We start from the raw sequence: 19,038 nt of genomic DNA, 5'->3' as shown, positions 1-19,038 counted from the left end.
AGGAGATTTACCAGGATGTTGCCTGGTATGGAGGGAAGGTCTTATGAGGAAAGGCTGAGGGTCTTGAGGTTGTTTTCGTTAGAGAGAAGCAGGTTAAGAGGTGACTTGATAGAGACATACAAGATGATCAGAGGATTAGATAGGGTGGACAGTGGGAGCCTTTTTCCTCGGATGGTGATGGCTAGCACGAGGGGACATAGCTTTAAATTGAGGGGTGATAGCTATAGGACAGATGTCAGAGGTAGGTTCTTTACTCAGAGAGTAGTAAGGGTGTGGAATGCCCTGCCTGCAAAAGTAGTAGACTCGCCAACTTTAAGGGCATTTAAATGGTCATTGTATAAACATATAGATGATAATGGAATAGTGTGGGTTAGATAGGCTTCAGATTGGTTTCACAGGTCGGCGCAACATCGAGGGCCGAAGGGCCTGTACTGCGCTGTAATGTTCTATGTTCTACATAGTAAATGAACACCATTCACGGCAATGAATATTCTGTTTCTCTGCTCCAGATACAATATAATAATTCAATTAATAAAGAAAAATAAAACATTTGCATTCCTACAACACCTTTCCTGCACTGCAAGGATCCCAAATGGCCCTTGATGGAAGTATTTTTCAATTGTAATCAATGTTCTAATTATGCAATGCCAACTCCAGCAAATGGTCATGAAATAAATAACCACATCATCTTTCCTGGGAGGGAAATTCAGAGCTTTGTGCCTAGATAGCTGAAATCATGACTACCATGGTGGTTGAATACTGAAAATCAGGGATGCAGAAGAGACCAAAATTGGAGGAGGGTAGAGAATGGAAGAATTTGAAAATAAGGTTAACTAATTTAAAGTAGAACCTGTACCAGAGAAGGAGCCAATTCAGGTCACTGCACATAGATTGATGGGTGACTGGGGACATATGTGATTTTGGTGCAGAGATTTGGAGGGTTCCAGTTGGAAGGCTGGTGAGGTGTTAAGTCTGAAGGTTCTAAGCAGCAGATGTAGTCAGGCAGGACACTCGACAGTATTATCTCAGTTTGTCCTGATCTCTACATTATTCTCAAAAAATGTGGTGGTCTGGGAAGGGAAGCATAACTTTTGAGGAGTGATGGTCTGACGCAGTGCTGAGATGTGGTTAGTCTGTTATCCTTCTACAGTATTCAGAATTGAAGTCATTGGCTGTTCTAAATTATTCCAAACCCACGTCTGCTTCTATATAGAAGGATGAAGCCAGCAGATACGTGGCAACACAGTACCTGCAAGTTCCCCTCTAAGCCGCTCACCATCCTGACTCGGAAATATACCACTATTTCTTCGCTGTCACTGGGTCAAAATCCTGGAATTTGCTCCCTAAGGGCATTGTGGGTCACTATAGCACATGGACTGCAGTAATTCAAGAAGGTACCTCACTGCCACTTTCTCAAGGCAGCTCGGGAAGTGCTTAAATGATGGCCAACCAATGATGCCCACGTCCAATGAGTGAACAAAAAAAATCTTTATTTTTTACAAAGATTTGTATGATAATGAGGTCATGAGCAGTGTTATAAATGCACCTTTCCTCTTTGTTAACCTGTGCACCATTTCCACAAACGTATTCAAAAGTCTGCCCATATTCTGTAATGCACTAATTCCAATTCCATTTTCACTCCTATTCTTGCAGACCTACACTGACTCACTGTCTTCTAAATTTAAAACTTTGTCTTCAAATCCCTCCATATTCTTAATAAAAACCAAAAGAACTGCAGATGCTGTAAATCAGGAACAAAAACAAAGTTGCTGGAAAAGCTCAGCAGGTCTGGCAGCATCTGTGGAGGAGAAAACAGAGTTAACGTTTCGGGTCCGGTGACCCTTCCTCAGAACTGATGGTGGCTGGGAAAATGTCAGTTTATATGCAGAGGGACCTGGGTGTCCTTGTGCATGAATCACAGAAGGTAGGTCTGCAGGTACAACAAGTAATTAGGAAGGCAAATGGAATTTTGTCCTTCATTGCTAAAGGGATTGAGATTAAAAGCAGAGAGGTTATGTTGCAGCTGTACAAGGCACTGGCGAGGCCACACCTGGAGTACTGTGTGCAGTTTTGGTCTCCTTACTTGAGAAAGGATGTACTGGCACTGGAGGGGGTGCAATGGAGGTTCACGAGGTTGATTCCGGAGTTGAGGGGGTTGGCTTATGAGGAGAGACTGAGTAGATTGGGATTATATTCATTGGAATTCAGAAGATTGAGGGGGGATCTTATAGAAACATAAAATTATGAAGGGAATAGATAAGATAGAAGTAGAGAGGATGTTTCCACTGGCAGGTGAAGCTAGGACAAGAGGGCATAGCCTCAAGATTAGAGGGAGCAGATTTAGGACTGAAGTGAGAAGGAATTTCTTCACCCAGAGGGTTGTTAATCTATGGAATTCCTTGCCCAGTGAACTAGTTGATGCTACTTCAGTAAACGCTTTTAAAAAAAAGGTAGATTTTTTTTGAACAATAAAGGAATTAAGGGATATGGTGAGAACGCGGGTAAGTGGATCTGAGTCCACGAAAGGATCAGCCATGATCCTATTGAATGGCGGAGCAGGCTCGAAGGGCCAGACGGCCTACTCCTGCTCCTAGTTCTTATGTTCTTATAGAAAATAGGGAGGTGGGTGGGGTAGGGAGTAAACGATAGGATAGAGCCCAAAGAGAGAGAGAGACAGTTGGACAGACAAAGGAGTTGCCAATGATCAGGCTGGGAGGGTGAATAGTTGTTAATGGGGACTGTTAGTGACTAACAACAGGGGGTGTGTAGTGGCAGGCTATGTGGTAACAAGGCCTGGTGTGTGGGGTGGGGGCTGGGACATGGGAGAGTTTAGGCCCTAAAATTATTGGAGGGCTGTAGGGTCCCCAAGTGGAAAATGAGGTGTTGTTCCTCCAGCTTGCGCTGGGCTTCACTGGAACACTATAGCAAGCCAGAGACAGAGATGTTGGCCAGGGAGCAAGGTGGTGCATTGAAGTGGCAGGCAACAGGTAGTTCAGGGTCTTTTTTGCGAGCAGAATGCAGATTTTCTGCGAAGCGGTCGCCAAGTCTACGCTTCGTTTCCCCAATGTAGAGGAGACCACATTGTGAGCAGCGAATGCAGTAGACTAGATTCTTGGAAGTGCAGGTGAAGTGTTGCTTCACCTGGAAGGTATGTTTGAGCCCTTGGATACTGGGGAGGGAGGAGGTAAATGCGCTGGTGTTGCACCTTCGCCGGTTACAGGGGAAGGTGCCGTAGGGCTGTGGACAGGTATTAGGGGTGAAGGAAGTGTGGACCAGGGTGTCCCGGAGGGAGCGGTCCCTGCGGAAGGCAAACAAGGGAGGGGAGGGGAATATGTGTCTGATATGTGTCTCCATGTTCTTGCACTCCCAAATTTCTGCAATTGTGTACAACCCTATGTTCTTCCTTAAATTCTCCTTCACTCTGCCTATGAGCTTTGACCATTGCCAACCTTTTACCTTACAATTGATGAGAGAATCTTCTGCTCTATCTTTTTTATGATATGGAGGTCCCGGTGTTGGACTGGGGTGGACAAAGTCGGAAATCAGACGACACCAGGTTATAGTTCAACTTCTTTAGAAACCTTATAAAATTAACTTCCTGAACAAAGCTCCAAGTTGGAATAAAGACCTTTTACTTTCTCTGTTAGACCCTGTTTCCCTTGTCTTGATTTTTAAAAATGTAAATACAAGTTATTGTTGATCCAAATGGTTGCTGCTTGCAGTATCAAATGATGGTTAGGTCTGCGAATGTTGGTTAATCTTTTGCATTCACACATTGCTTGATCTTCACTGCTTGTAATTAAGTTGGAGCTGGTGAATGTGCTGGAAAAAATTTGTTTATTGGAAGTACAAGACAATTTTTAATGTAGTTTTCTTCTCTAAATGATCTCCAGGACCACGAATGGTACGAACAAGCAACAGATGTTCGGACGCAACTGAAATTCTTTGAACATCTGGAGCGACTTGAAAAACAACGGAAGGATGATCAAGAGAGAGAAATTCTATTAAAAGCAGCAAAGGTACAGAGTAATCAGTGATGAAACCAAATTTTCAGTTGACATCAGTCTAAACGTGAGTTTTCATAAATTTGGAGAGAATAGGGCTAAAACACAAAGATCAATCCTTGGGAGGACTTTGATGCCAGGACTGGAAACTCACTTAGATGGCGTGGCAGTGATCTTTCCAGCATTTCTGATATTGTTTTACTTTGCAGAAAATTAATCCCATTCTCGTGAGCAATATACTTACTGTATTTTCCTGGGTTATTACAGAAATATTAATAACGAAGCACTATTTGCATTCTGGCCACACTGGTCCGGTATGTTTTTTAACCAATTGAAGTGATCTTAAATTATTTATAATATGGTGATTCTATAACATACCTTAACCTTTACAAAACTAAATTGGTAACACAAGTAGGTTTGAATCTTCATACCCATCTGCATTAACAAGTACCAAACTCCAGTCTAGTGGCAGTAACAGCAGAGATACTGCAGTTACATCTACATTCTTGATACCTGAACTTTTGCATCAACAAAGGATTTTTTGGGGTGAAGGAACCCTGTGCTGTCTCTTGGCGCTGCTATATAGTAGGTAATCTGTCACTTCAGGATCTTGGACAAGGGCAGATGGAAGCAAAAAAATGAAAATAAAATATTGACAATAATAGACATGTAAGATAAACCAGAAGCTATTGGACATATTCAACATTTCTGGCTGTGTCTGTGGATAACGAAACAGAGTGAATATATGAATCGTTAACTCTGTTTTTCTCCCTACAAATGCTGCCAGAACTGAATATTTCCAGTACTTTGTTAATGTTTAATGTTTGAATGATTTGAATGATATATTGCCACTTGCATTTTACAGTGAATAATACAGCAAAATACATTGAAAAGCTTCAGCTGTTGCCACAATCCAGCACCATTTTGAATAGTTTAAGAATAAAAAGAGTAAAAAGATATAACCAAAAGAGAGAGTGAAATAACTCCAGTTAGGCCGGTATCCCATCACCAAGTCCCCCTTTATTTACACATGGAGAGTCCTTGACACTGATCCAGCTCCCTCAGAGCCAACTCTCAGAGTGAACAGGATGTCTGACAGCCCTGTTTCTGTCTGTCAGCTGGGGCTCCCTGATTGGACTACGTTAGGGAATCAGGGAACTCATATTCTATGAGGTCCACCTGACTGACCTCATTACAATCACTACATCCCTGCCCCTCTGAGTCTAAGGACATATGCCAGTGCATTTTTGCATTGGTTCAGGTTCCTTCAGCTCTGCTTCTGATGCAGCCAAGAGTCCCGTGCTGGCCGCCCTCCTCCACGATGTTGCCTCACCAGCGCCACCATCTTGAAGAACTCCCTGCCACTGCTTCCAATCACTGAAGGAGTTTTGCCGCTGGCGGCCCCGAATGAGGATGTCCTTGCTGGGACTGCTACCGTTTCCGACTGCTGAGAGGCTGCTGCCACCTCATGCACAGCCTGCTGTTGCTGCCATGCTTTGAAAGTTGGGTTTATGTGTTAGACACAACCCTGTCTAACAGCATTGTATTTTATTTAGATTGGATTATATCCTTGACTTTCATATTTGAAGAATACTAAAATCTAGAAGGTAAATGAAAGAATGAAGAAGTTATTATTTTTCTCCAGTGCTATTTTGATGTACTTGGAGAACTAGCAGGCTTTAATTTGCATTTGTGTGTGTCCCAGTGCCCTTGATGCCTTGTATTTTTCTGTTTGCTTGTTTTTGCTAGGTTTTGCTTACTGTGACAGATGCATCACTTGTTTTAAAACCAGCTGTTAAATCCTATGTATATATGCTTTTTTCATCTTTCTCTCCTTAACTGCTTAGAGTCGCTCCAGGCAAGAAGACCCTGAACATGCAAGACTAAAACAGAAAGCAAAGGAGGTAAGGAAGACTTGAGATTGCTACACTTGATCTTTCTAGGCTTTGCTGATTAATTTTTCATGTTCAAGTGCTTGTGTCACACTAATAACAATCAGATTTGTAAAAAATTGTCTTCATTTTTCTTCCTTTTGGCAAAGCCTTCCCCCAACCATCACCAATAATTAACAACTTATCTCAAATTAGTTCCAGTCATATTTGAAATCATTCATAGGAGGTCAAAACATTCACACACTGGTAACCTAATGTGTAATGCAAGATGATTATTCCTAGATTATTATATTCTAGAATTACTAATTTTCAAATAAGAAATATTTCATTTTATTTTATATCCTTTTAGAGATTTTGGAATTGAGAATGTTGTTCTTAAGTTTTGGTTCGTGGTGAAATTTTTACAGGAATTACTTCCAGCTGAGTCTTGGAATGGGATTTGGGTTTGGATTGCTGTTTCCACTGTTTGATGTTGATTGCCAAGGTGTTAGGAACAGAAGTAGGCCATTTAGCCCCTTGGGCCTGCACCACCATTCAATAAGGTCATGGCTGATCTGTGGCCTAATTCAATATGTCTAACTTGGATTCATATCCCTTGATAACCTTGCTTAATAAAAAATTGTCTATCTCAAATTTAAATTTAACAATTGAATTAGCATTGATTGCCATGTGAGGAAGAGTTCTAAATCTCCACTTCTCTTTGTGAATAGAAGTGCTTTCTAACGTCTCTCTTGAATTGCCTGGCCCTAATTCTTACACTATGCCCTTGGTACTAGAATCTTCAACCAGTGGAAAAATGTATCTTTATCTACCTTTCGTTCCTTGTTATCCTAAAGATCTTGATTGGATTACCTGTTAATCTTGTATGTTCTTGAGAATAAAGACCTTATTTGTCTAATCTCTCCTCATAACTTAACTCCTGAAGTCCAGGTATCATTCTTGTAACCTACGTTGAACTCCTTCCAGGGACAAAACATCCTTCCTACAGTGTAGTGCCCAGATCTGCTCACAGTACTCTAAGTAGAATCCGACTAGGGTTTTGCATAACTGCGGCATAACTTCTGCATCTTATATTGCAACCCTTTAGATATGAAGGCCAGAGTTCCATTAGCCTTCTTCTGTACCTGTTTGCAGCATTTTAAAGAGCTGTACACTTGAACCCCAAATTTCATTGGACGTCCACAGTATTTTACTTAGTGCCTTCTAAAAATTACCCTGATCTATCCTTTTCTGACTCAAAATGGATAAGCTTGCACTTGCTTATATTAAAGTCCATTTGCCACAGCTTTGCCTATTCACCTAGTTTATCAACGTCCTGTTGCCAACATTGCCTATTATGCTGCCCAAATTTGTGTCATCAGCAAACTTAGATATTTAATTTTTCATGCCATTATCCCAAGTCGTTAATGAATGTTGTGAATAATTGAGGCTCCAGCACAGATCCCTGCAGGACACCATTAATTACATCCTATCAGTTTGAGTATTTAACCATTATTCCAACTCTCTTTCCTGCCACCCACCCAGTTTCCTTTCCATATCAGTAATTTGCTGTCAGTTCCTTGGGCTAACAGCCTCTTGTGTGTGACTTTATCAGAAGCCTTCTGGAAGTCCATATGTCCACCACCTTTGTCACCTCTTCAAAAAACTCCTTGAGAGGTTCAGCACCCCTCCCCAGTTCAAAGCGGTCACTATACTGACACTGTTAAATTTCAGTTTCTAATCTGTTAGACAGGTTCAGTGAGTTGAATGAAGTACCTGTGTTCATGTGCATCTGGTCATGGTTGACTGTTCAGATTTGTGCCTGTAGCAACATGGAATTAGAAAAACCAAGTCGTTAATCCTACCATTCTGCAAATATAAACCCTGGCACCCAATCGCCCTGCTTCTTTTCATATCAATCAAATTTTCGCTAGGTGTCTTTACACAATGTCTCTCCTGACTGCCTCTTGGGATGCTTTCAGGATCCCACTGCAAGAGTTAATCAGGAGTACCACCACATGTTAGTTCCCTGCTAAGCCACACTGACTTGGAATTATATCCCTAGTCCTTATCACTGGCCCTTCACTGTTGCTGGGTTGCAATCCTGGAACTCAGGGACTGCAGTGATTCAAAAAGGTGCACCATCTGCACCTTAAGGAACAGGCAATAAAAAGTTTCTCTTGCCAGTTACACCCATATCTAATGAAAGAATTAAAACAAAATGGCATTGTTGGCATTGAATTATCCATCAATGCAAGATATTAATCTTGACCAGAGGCTTAATTCTGAAGTCACATTACATAGCAGCTTCAAGAGAAGATTGGAAGGTCGAAAATCAATGGTGATTATTCACCTCTGGATTCCCCAAATGTTTTCCATCATTTACAAGGCACAAGTTAAGAGTGTACTGGAATACTTTTGACTTGCCTGCTGAATGCAGCTCCAACAACACCATCCAGATCAGAGCAGTCCACTTGCATGGTATGCCATCCAGCACCTTAAACATTCATTCCTGCCATCACAGGGTGGCTTCAGTGTTTACAACATACTGGAAGGCTTCTTTAACAATACCATACAATTGTATAACTGTACTATCAATCAGAATAGGGACAGCTAATGCATGGGGACACCACCAGCAAGATACCCTCTAAGTGACATACCGTCCTGACCAGGATTTATGTTGCTGCTTCTTATCTGTTGATGGTGAAAATCATGGAATTCACTCTATAAAATGTACTGAATGCCGAATTCTACCATAGTATGGTCACTGTTCCCTAGGGGGTATTTTATTCTGAAATCATTTCTTAACCCCGCCTCATTACACCTGACCAGATCCAAAATAGCCTGATCGTCAATTGGATGCTTCCTTGTGATTACCTCTGCCAATTTGACTTTCTCAATCTAGCTAAAGATTAAAGACACTCATGATTAGTATACTGCCTTCCTTATATGTCCTCATTGTCTCCTGATTTATTCTTAGTCTCACTGTACAGCTGTACTGTTGGGGAGTCTATAGACAACTCTCACTAGTGTGTTCTTTCCCTGTTTATTTCTTACTTCCACCCACATGGATTCCACATTTTCCAATCCAAGATCATTTTTTGCAACTGTGCATGCTTCATCCCGTACCAACAATGCCACCCCACCACCCTTTCCTTCCTGCCCATCCTTTCAAAAGAATATTTAGCTCTCAGCTATGATCATCTTGTCAACATTTTGCCACCATTTTGGCTATAAGTTCATCTTCATTGAGCTCTGGTTGTGACCTTAATTAATTTATTTTGTTCTGAATACTATGCGATTTAACTAAAGAGGTTTTAATTATGCCTTTTCACCATTTATTTTCCCTGTTGACCTGATTTGCTGTTGTTTTTCTATGCTTGAACACTCTGTTCCTTCCAGTCAACTCAGTGCAGTGTTACTTTGCTTTTCAATGCTGCCATATCGTTTTGCTTTGTAAGCTTTTATTTCCTAACCCCCTCCCTTCCAATTAGTTTAAAGTTGTCTCTACAGGCCTTGCTCTACAGCCCAGTCTTGGAAGTTTTGCTTGTTAATTTAGCTCCAAACCACTCAAATTCTTCTGCAGAACCTTCTCTCTAGTCTGAGCAATGTTGTTTGGACCACTATGACAGCTGAATCCCTCCCCCCTACTCCAAACTTGTTTTAAATGTTCATTAATTCCCTTTTAAATCCTGATTGATTGGATTGCAATAGTAACATGCTAAATATTGAGTAACACTTAGCCTGAAAATAATCTTGACCACAATTTATCACAGATGGTTGTAGCTGAAGGGAGGTTGTGGGACTAAAATCCAGAAAGGGCTTCCAAATTTTTAAAGCAACCTGATATGAGAAATATTTCTCTGACAAAAGACTGGAGAACTAGTTGAAGCCAATAAAATGTGGTCAAGCAGACTGTTGTTGTGTTGCTGCTGGTGCTGAGACTCAGTCTGAAACTTCCACTTCATTCAAGAGATTGAAGAGTAAACTTCAATATCTTAAAGAGGATGGCCCTACCTTCCCAGAGTGATGGCTCAAAATTAATTTGCTGCTCCACCTTGCAAGCCTGTCTCTGGGCCTACAGTTGCACAAGCATCAGGTAGTCTTCAGTGATCATTCTTCAAACGTGGCCCTAAGAAAGCACAACTGTTCTGATAAAACAAAGGCAGGACTTACTCAATTAGTGTAAGGGCGGCGATGGCCTAGTGGTGTTATTGCTGCACTGTTAATCCAGAGACCTAGATAATGTTCTGGGGATATGGGTTTGAATCCTGCCACGGAAATCGAATTCAATAAATATCTGGAATTAAGAGTCTAATGGTGACCGTGAATCCATTGCTGATGGTTGGAAAAACCCATCTGGTTCACTAATGTCCTTTAGGAAGGAAACTGCCATCCTTACCTGGTCTGGCCTACATGTGACTCCAGACCCACAGCAATGTGGTTGACTCTTAACTGCCCTCTGGGCAATTAGGGATGGGTAATTAATGCTGGCCCAGCCAGCAATGCCCTCATCCTGTGAATGAATAATAAAAAAAAAATTAGAAGTAGGGCCTTGGATAGTGTTGTAGAACAGAGAGATCTAGGGTTTCAGGTGCTTAATTCTTTGATGTTTGCATCACATACAGACTGGCTGTTTAAGAAGGCATTTAGCACGGTTGCCTTCATTGCTCAGATCTTTGAGTATAGGAGTTGGGAAGTCATGTTGAGGTTGTGCAGGACATTGGTGAGGCATCTTCTGGAGTACTGTGTCCAGTTCTGATCACCCTGTTACAGGAAGGATATTATTAAACCAGCAAGGGTTCTGAAAATATTTACCAGGATGTTGCCAGGAATGGAGGGTTTGAGTTATAAAGAGGGACTGGATAGGCTGGGACTTCTTTCACTGGAGCATAGGATATTGAAGGGTGACCTTATGGAGGTTTATAAAATCATGAGGCATATAGAAACGGTGAATGGCAGGCGTCTTTTCATAGAGTGGGGGATTTCAAGACAAGCGGGCATATTTTTAAGTTGAGAGGAGGAAGATTTAAAAAAGGCATGAGGGCAGCTTTTTTACACGGAGAGTGATTTGTGTGTGGAATGAACTTCCAGAGGAAGTGGTGGATGTGGGTACAGTTACAATGTTTAAAAGAAATTTGGATAAGTTAATGAATAAGGAATGTTTGGAGGGACATGGGCCAAATGCAAGCAGGTGGGACTAGTTTAGTTTGGGAATATGGTCAGCATGGACTAGTTGGACTGAAGGGTTTGTTTCCATGCTGTATGACTCTATGACTCTATAACTGGTTGTTCAAAGGAACAAGAGGAGACCATTCAGCCACTTGAGCTGAGTCTGCCTTTCAGATATGTTATGATTGAAATGCAAGTCACCTCCATTTACCCCTTTTTCCATAATCTTTAATATTCTTGCTCTACAATCCAGTAACTCATTTTTTAAATGTTCAATTGACCTGCAACTTGAATATAGTTCTTTGTCATAAAATAATAGGCTGAAGAACTGTTTCCTGATATCCCGAGTTAACAACCAGCTCACATTTTAGCATTATTTCTTTGTTCTGGCGCTTTTATCACAGGAATTGGTAAATTTCTGTTTCTTTTACACATGCATTTTAGGTGTCAGTGACAAAACCATAGCATTTATTAAACAAAAAAAACCAAAGAACTGCGGATGCTGGAAATCAGAAATAAAATCAGTAATTGTCGGAAAAACTCAGCAAGTCAGGCAGCACCTATGGAGAGAAAAGAGAGTTAATGTTTCGGGTCCAGTGACGCTTGTTCAGAATTGATTGTAGCAATATAATAGCAGAGCATTTATTACCCACCCCGACAAAATCCCTTAATCATCTAAAAAAGCCTTGTTTAGATGAACCCCTAATCTTCTGTATTGAAGGGAACAAGAGCCAAGTTATTTGCCCTTTTACCTCCATTGTCATTCTGGTGAATTTGTGCTGCCACCACCATATCAAGATGCCCAAAACTGAGAGCAAGCAGAACTCTGTACGTATATAATCCCCAGTGTAGATCAGGCATACAAGTCAACATTCCGTTAGGCTGCATATTATTTTTTCCATCATGTCATACAGCTGAGGTGAGCTTGCTGTCACACATTGCGGTTTTATGCTTGACTTAAACCTCTTGGCAGATCTGAAATCATTCTGGCTGGAGTATCTCTACAAGCATCAGGAGTGGGGACTTTTGGAGCTATGCCCCCACACTTGCCATAACCAAGGTATTGAGGACACTGCCTGCAAGCTGTGATTGACTAACAGAAATTGTACCTGGACGTGTCTGACCTGGGCTTTCTGGAACGCTCACAGCTCATGATTTCAGATCTGCCTTGTTATGGAGACTGACTGGGAATTTAGTGTCAGCTTCCAGGTTCTCTGAGGCAGAGCCAAACTACGTTGCCTTTCATGCCTGCATGGGTACCATATAAAGGGGAACCTCCCACTGTGGCTACAAAGTATTTTTAGGGTACAATAACATGTTGGCTGTGTTGTTGAACTAATAATCTAAGGGCCTGTGATCTGCAGATGTGAGTTCAGGCTTCATCACAGCCTTTGGGCAACTTAAATTCAATTCAGTAATAAATAAAAAGCTAGTCTCAGTAATGTTGGCCATGATTGTTGTAAAAGCCAATCTGGTTCATGAATGCCGTTTTGGGAAGGACTTCATTTTATTCATTCACGGGATGAGGGCGTCGCTGACCTGGCAACATTTATTGCCCATCCCTAATTGCCCAGAGGTCAGTTAAGAGTCAACCATATTGCTGTGGGTCTGGAGTCACATGTAGGCCAGACCAGGTAAGGATGGCAGTTTCCTTCCCCAAAAGACTTTGGTGAACTATGCTCGGTTTGTCATTTGTTTGACTCCAGGATCACAGCAATGTGGTTCATTTTTAACTGCGATCTGAAATAGCTGAGCAAGCTACTACTTTCTGTCAGAGGTATCCAAATAATCAAACTCAATAGACTATTCAGTGTTGGTCTCAATGCAGAGTACAGCAAAGCCTTTGTTGTTGTTGCATCACAACTCTGAAACTTCCGAACGTCACGTTTGGGAGCACCTTCACCCCGCAAACCACAGTGAATCAAGGAGAATCACTGACCCAGCCTTCACCGTGACCACCACTTACTGCAGTATTCACATGCAAGGCTGGTCACATGCATCAAGTATTGGACTCATGTTTGGTTACATAATGATGCAGTGTCAGATCCCTTCCCACCTAGTTTGTGTCATCCATAAACCTGGCTACAGCACATTTACTTTTCTCATACAAGTCAGGTGTACCCTAGAACTCTGTGGAAACGAGGGAAGTGATTGCTGTGCCCCTTGCTGAGATATTTGTATCATTGATAGCCGCAGGTGAGGTGCCAGAAGACTGGAGGTTGGCAAATGTGCCACTATTTAAGAAAAGTGGTAAGGAAAAACCAGGGAACTATAGACTGGTGAGTCTGACGTCGGTGGTGGGCAAGTCGTTAGAGGAGATCCCGAGGAACAGGATTTACATGTATTTGGAAAGACAAGGCCTGATTAGGGATAGTCAACATGGCTTTGTGCATGGGAAATTGTGCCTCAATAACTTGATTGTGTTTTTTGAAGAAGTGACGAAGAGCATTGCTGAGGGCAGTGTGGTGGATGTGATCTATATGGATTTCAGTAAGACTTTTGACAAGGTGCCTCATGATAAACTGGTTAGCAAGGTCAGATCACATGGAATAGAGGGAGAGCTAGCCATTTGGATACAGAAATGGTTCAAAGGTAGAAAACAGAGGGTGGTGGTGGAGGGTTGTTTTTCAGACTGGAGGCCTGTGACCAGCGGTGTGCCACAGGATCGATGCTGCATCCACTGCTTTTCATCATTTATATAAATGATTTGGATGTGAACATAGGAGGTATTGTTAGTAAGTTTGCAGATGAGACCAAAATTGGAGGTGCAGTGGTCATTGAAGAAGGTGACGTCAGAGTACAATGGGGTCCTGATCAGATGGGCCAATGGGCCAAGGATTGGCAGATGGAGTTTAATTTAGATAAATGTGATGTGCTGCATTTTGGAAAGGCAAATCAGGGCAGGACTTATACACATAATGGGAAGGTCCTGAGGAGTGTTACTGAACAAAGAGACCTTGGAGTGCAGGTTCATAGTTCCTTGAAAGTAAAATCACAGGTAGATAGGATAGTGAAGAAGGCATTTAGTATGCGCAATCTTATTGATCAGTGCACTGAGTATAGGAGTTGGGAGATCATGCGGCTATACAGGATGTTAGTTAGGCCACTTTTGGAATACTGTGTGCAATTCTGGCCTCCCAGTCATAGGAAGGATGTTGTGAAACTTGAAAGGGTTCAGAAAAGATTTACAAGTATGTTGCCGGGGTTGGAGGATTTGAGCTATAGGGAGAGGCTGAATAGACTGGGGCTATTTTCCCTGGAACGTTGGAGGCTGAAGGGTGACCTTTTAGAGGTTTATAAAATCATGAGGGACATGGATAAGGTAAACAGACAAGGTCTTTTTCCTAGGGTTGGGTAGTCCAAAACTAGACATCATAGGCTTAAGGTGAGAGGGGAAAGATTTAAAAGAGACCTATGGGGCAACTTTTTTGCACAGAGGTTGCGCATGTATGGAATGAAGTGGTGGAGGCTGGTACAATTACAACATCCAAAAGGCATCAGGATGGGTATATGAATAGGACGGGTTTAGAGGGATATGGGACAAATGCTGGCAAAACGGACTAGATTCATGTAGGATATCTGGTCAGCATGAACGAGTTAGACCGAAGGGTCTGTTTCCATGCTGTATATCTCTAGGACTCTATGACTCTAAATTATTAACGTATATATTAAATAATTGTGGCATTAGCACTGATCCCTATGCTACTCCTCCAGTTACAGAATGCCTTCCTGAAAATGTCCTCCTTGCCCCAACTTTCTGTTTTCCATTAGTTAGTCAATCCACTACCAATGCTACCCCAACATTATTGGTTCTTAAGTATTGAACACCTTTTGGAAATCCAAATATATCATAGCTACTAGTTCCCTTTATATACCCTGCCTGTTACCTCCTCTAAGAAGTCTAATAAATTTGTGAGGCATTATTTCCCCTCATGACGTTGTGCTAACAATGCTTCATTATATTGTGTAATCTAATTTCTGCTATTGCATTCTTTACAATAGCCCATTGCATTTTCCTAACAGTGGTTAAGCTAACTGATCTGTAGTTACCTTTCTCTTTGTCACCTTCGTTTTTGAGTAAGGGCATTATACTGGCAGTTTTCCAGTCATCTGGGACTTCGCAAGAGTCTTAGGATTCTTAGAAGATTGTTCCCGTTGCATCTACTGTCTCTATAGCTATTTCCTTAAAGATCCTAGGATGCATTCCATTAGGCTCAGGGGACTTAATGACCTTTAGCCCCATTAGTTTTCCCCAGTTCTAAATGGGAAAGATTTGGGCCCCTGTTTACAGCATCTCAGTCATTAATAACAATGAATAACGAATCCTCTGATGGCAACTTCTAAACCCACAACTGCTGCCATCTAGAAGGACAGGTACAGCAGACACCTGGGAACGCCAGCATCTGCAAGTTCCCCTCCAAGCCATTGACCGTCCTGACTTGGCAATGTATCACCAATATTTCAGTTTCACTGGGTTAACTTCCTGGACCTCACTCCCAAATAGCACTGTGGATGCCACTACAACAAATGGAGTACAGCGGCTTAAGAATGCAGCTCACCACCTTCTCAAGGACAAGTAGGAATGGACAGTAAATGCTGGCCCAGCCAGCAATGCTGACATACAATTAATGAATATAAGAAACAAACTGCATTGAACCCCACTTCAGAGCTGCTACCATGATACTAAAGCATTGGATTCCCCGTTACCTGACAATGCATCTTCATTTGGAAAGATCCACAATGAACATACAGGCAACCCAGTCTGCTCTGTCTCTCTCTTCAGGAAGGTATTGTATATGTCTGTGAAATGAAAAGAACTAGAAGAAAATTACAAAATGAAATTAGATGCAAAGAAAATGCTTGACTGCAGTCCCCATAGGAATTCTGTGTTCCAACCCTCTATTAATGAAAAGTGAGAAAAAAATTTCTTCTTCTTGTACTGTAGTGAAAGAACTATTAATGCACAGTCCAATATGAAAGAATGATATTGCCTTTAGTGCAATAAGACGTTTTAAAATGTAGTCTATAGATCATATTGGAGTATGTCCTGCTGGAATGAAGCCCCCTGTTGTATAGCCATTTTGTGCACATTGATGATTTATTTAAATCATAGCTGATCAGAACATCAGTGATTTATCACACCTTAAGAAGAATGATCTTATTGGAGTAACCCAGCAGCAAGTGTTTTTATTTTGCAGTGCTTTCTCTTTCATTGCTCTTTGGTCTCTGCAGGAAGCCATTCCATTACAGTTACAACACTGGCATCTCCCCGACAATGTGGAAAATTGCCCAGATATGTCCTGTACATAATAAGCAGGACAAATCCAACCCAGCTAACTGCTGCCCCATCAGTCTACTATTGATCATCAGGAAAATGATGGAAGGTGTCATCTACAGTGTTATCAAGCAGCACCTGCTCAGAAATAACCTGCTCAGTGACGCCCAGTTTGGGTTCCACCAGGGCCACTCAGCTCCTGACCTCATTACAGCCTTGGTTCAAACATGGATAAAAAAGCTGAATACCAGAGGTGGGTGAGAGTGACAGCCCTTGATATCAAGGCCACATTTGACCAAGTGTGGCATCAAGGAGCCCCAGTAGAGCTGGAATCAGTGGGTATCAGGGGGCAAACACTCCACTGGTTGGAGTCATACCTGGCACATAGGAGGATGGTTGTGGTTGTTGGAGGTCAGTCATCTCAGCTCCAGGACATCTTTGCAGGAGTATCTCAGGGTAGTGTTCTAGCAGCAGACATCTTCAACATCAATCATAAGGGTAGACTTAGGAGTATTGCACAATGTTCAGCATCATTTGCGACTCCTCAGATACTGAAGCAGTCCACATTCAAATGCAACAAGTCCTGGACAATATCTGAGTTTGGACTGACAAGTGGCATGTAAATTTGCACCACACAAATACCAGACCACGACTATCTCCAGTAAGAGACAGTGTAACCACCGCCCCTTGGCATTCAGTGGTGTTACCATCACTGAATCTGTCAATGTTCTGACGTTACTATTGATCAGAAACTCACATAGACTCGCCATATAAATACAGTGGCTGCAGCAGCAGATCAGAGGCTAGGAATGCTGTGGTGAGTAACTCATCTCCTGACACCCAGAATCTGTCCACCATCTACTGCCCACTTGCCTAGATGAGTACAGCTCCAACAAGACTCAAGAAACAGCCAGGGCAAAGCAGCCCACTTGATTGGCACCACAAGCGCAAGCACTCACTCCCTCCACCATCAGCACTTGATGGCAGCAGTGTGTACTAGCTGTGAGATGTACAGCAAAAATTCATCAAAGTCCTTAAGAGCCACCTTCCAAACCCCCACAACTGCTTCCATCTAGAAGGACAAGGAATATACATGGGAACCTCACAATCCCTCCAAGCCGCTCCCCATCCTGACTTGAAAATATATAGTCGTTCCTTCACTGTGGCTGGGTCAGAATCCTGGAATTCTCTCCCTAAATGCATTGTGGGTCTATATATAGCACATGAACTTCAGAGGCTCAAGAGGGCAGCTCACCACCCCCTTCTCAAGGACAGCCAGGGTCATCAATAAATGCTGGCCTAGTCAGTGATGCCCTTGTCCCATGAGTGAATAAAAATAAAGGGAAGATGCCTTTTTTGAGAAAATTAGCTTAAATAATGTAAGATAAATGTGAGCTGATGCATTTTGGCAAGGCAAATCAGGCAGAACTTATACAGGTAATGGTTGTGTACTGAGAGCATTACCAAACAAAGAGACCAAGGTGTGCAGGTGCATAGTTCCTTGAAAGTGGAGTCTCAGGTAGACAGGGTGGTGAAGAAGGCATTTGGCACGCTTGGTTAGAGCATTCAGTATAGGAGTTGGGGTGTCATGTTGCAGCCTCTTTTGGAATACTGTGTACAATTCTCATTGCCCTTCTATGGGAAGAATGTTGTTAAACTTGAGAGGGTGCAGAAAAGATTTACAAGGATGTTGTTGGATTGGAGGGTTTGAGCTATAGGGAGAGGCTGAATAGGCTGGGGCTTTCTTCCCTGGATCGTCGGAGGCTGAGAGGTGAACTTATAGAGGTTTATAAAATCATGAGGTGCACGGTGCCAAGATCTTTTACCTAGGGTGGAGGAGTCCAAAACTAGAAAACGTATGTTTAAGGTGAGAGGGGAAAGCTTTAAAAAGGATCTTAGGGGCAACTTTTTCATGCAGAGGGTGGTGCGTGTATAGAACGAGCTGCCAGAGGAAGTGATGGGCGCAGGTACAGTTACAATATTTAAAAGTCATCTACATGGGTATATGAATAGGAAGGGTTTAGAGGGATGTGGACCAAGTGCCGGGAAATGGGATGTGATCAGATTGGGATGTTTGATCTAAGAGGATGGAGTTGTCCAGTATGTTATTTTGGTCTTTAGTCACAAACAATTGAATAGAGTCCAGATGCAGCTAATTGTATTTCCAATTAGTAAATAATGAAGTATGGGATACAGTTGTTGGGCAGGTGATCTTGATACTAATTTTTAATCACATCCTGAGGTGACACTTGATCCCAAACCTCTAACCCAGCTGTAAGAAGACTACCACCCTGTCACAGGACCTTAATCTTTATTGTTTTTGTTTGTACGTGGGATGTATGTGCCTCTGGCCAGGCCAACATTTATTGTCCATCTCTAATTGCCCAGAGGGCTGGTAAGAATCACCCACATGCTGTAGGTCTGCAGTCACACTTTGGCAGGCCAGGTAAGAGTAGCGACTTCCCTGCCATAAAGGATATTAGTGAACCAGACTCTTAAACCGTGGTTGCTTGGCCAGATTTTTATTTTAGATTTTTATTGAATTAACATTTCATCAGCTATCTACTTTTTTGTGCATTTCTTACTACAGTAGTAATACAGAAAACACTGCAGATTATTTTTTGATGAGTTTTTTAAAAATGGTATTGCCACAGAATGCTATTAGTATCATGGATAAGACTGGCGATCATGCTATTTCTTTAGTTCCACAACACTA

The 19,038-nt window shown here is 42.0% G+C and overlaps 1 protein-coding gene across 1 annotated transcript in view; it reads left to right on the top strand.

Moving 5' to 3' along the window:
- The window catches only part of LOC109911923 (transcription initiation factor TFIID subunit 4-like), a 151,159-nt gene extending 145,216 nt beyond the window's left edge, over positions 1-5,943 (top strand). The window contains exons 13-14 of the mRNA XM_048605910.1: positions 3,894-4,019; positions 5,852-5,943. Coding sequence (XP_048461867.1) covers positions 3,894-4,019; positions 5,852-5,923 — 198 coding nt within the window. The 3' untranslated portion in view covers positions 5,924-5,943. The remainder of the gene's footprint in view (positions 1-3,893; positions 4,020-5,851) is intronic.
- The last annotated feature ends 13,095 nt before the right edge of the window (positions 5,944-19,038 follow it).

The sequence above is a fragment of the Rhincodon typus genome, chromosome 15, assembly GCF_021869965.1.
Source record: "Rhincodon typus isolate 14 chromosome 15, sRhiTyp1.1, whole genome shotgun sequence".
Lineage (NCBI taxonomy): Eukaryota > Metazoa > Chordata > Chondrichthyes > Orectolobiformes > Rhincodontidae > Rhincodon > Rhincodon typus.
The sequence above is the reverse complement of the archived record's forward strand: the minus strand, read 5'-3'. Positions and strand labels throughout refer to the sequence as shown.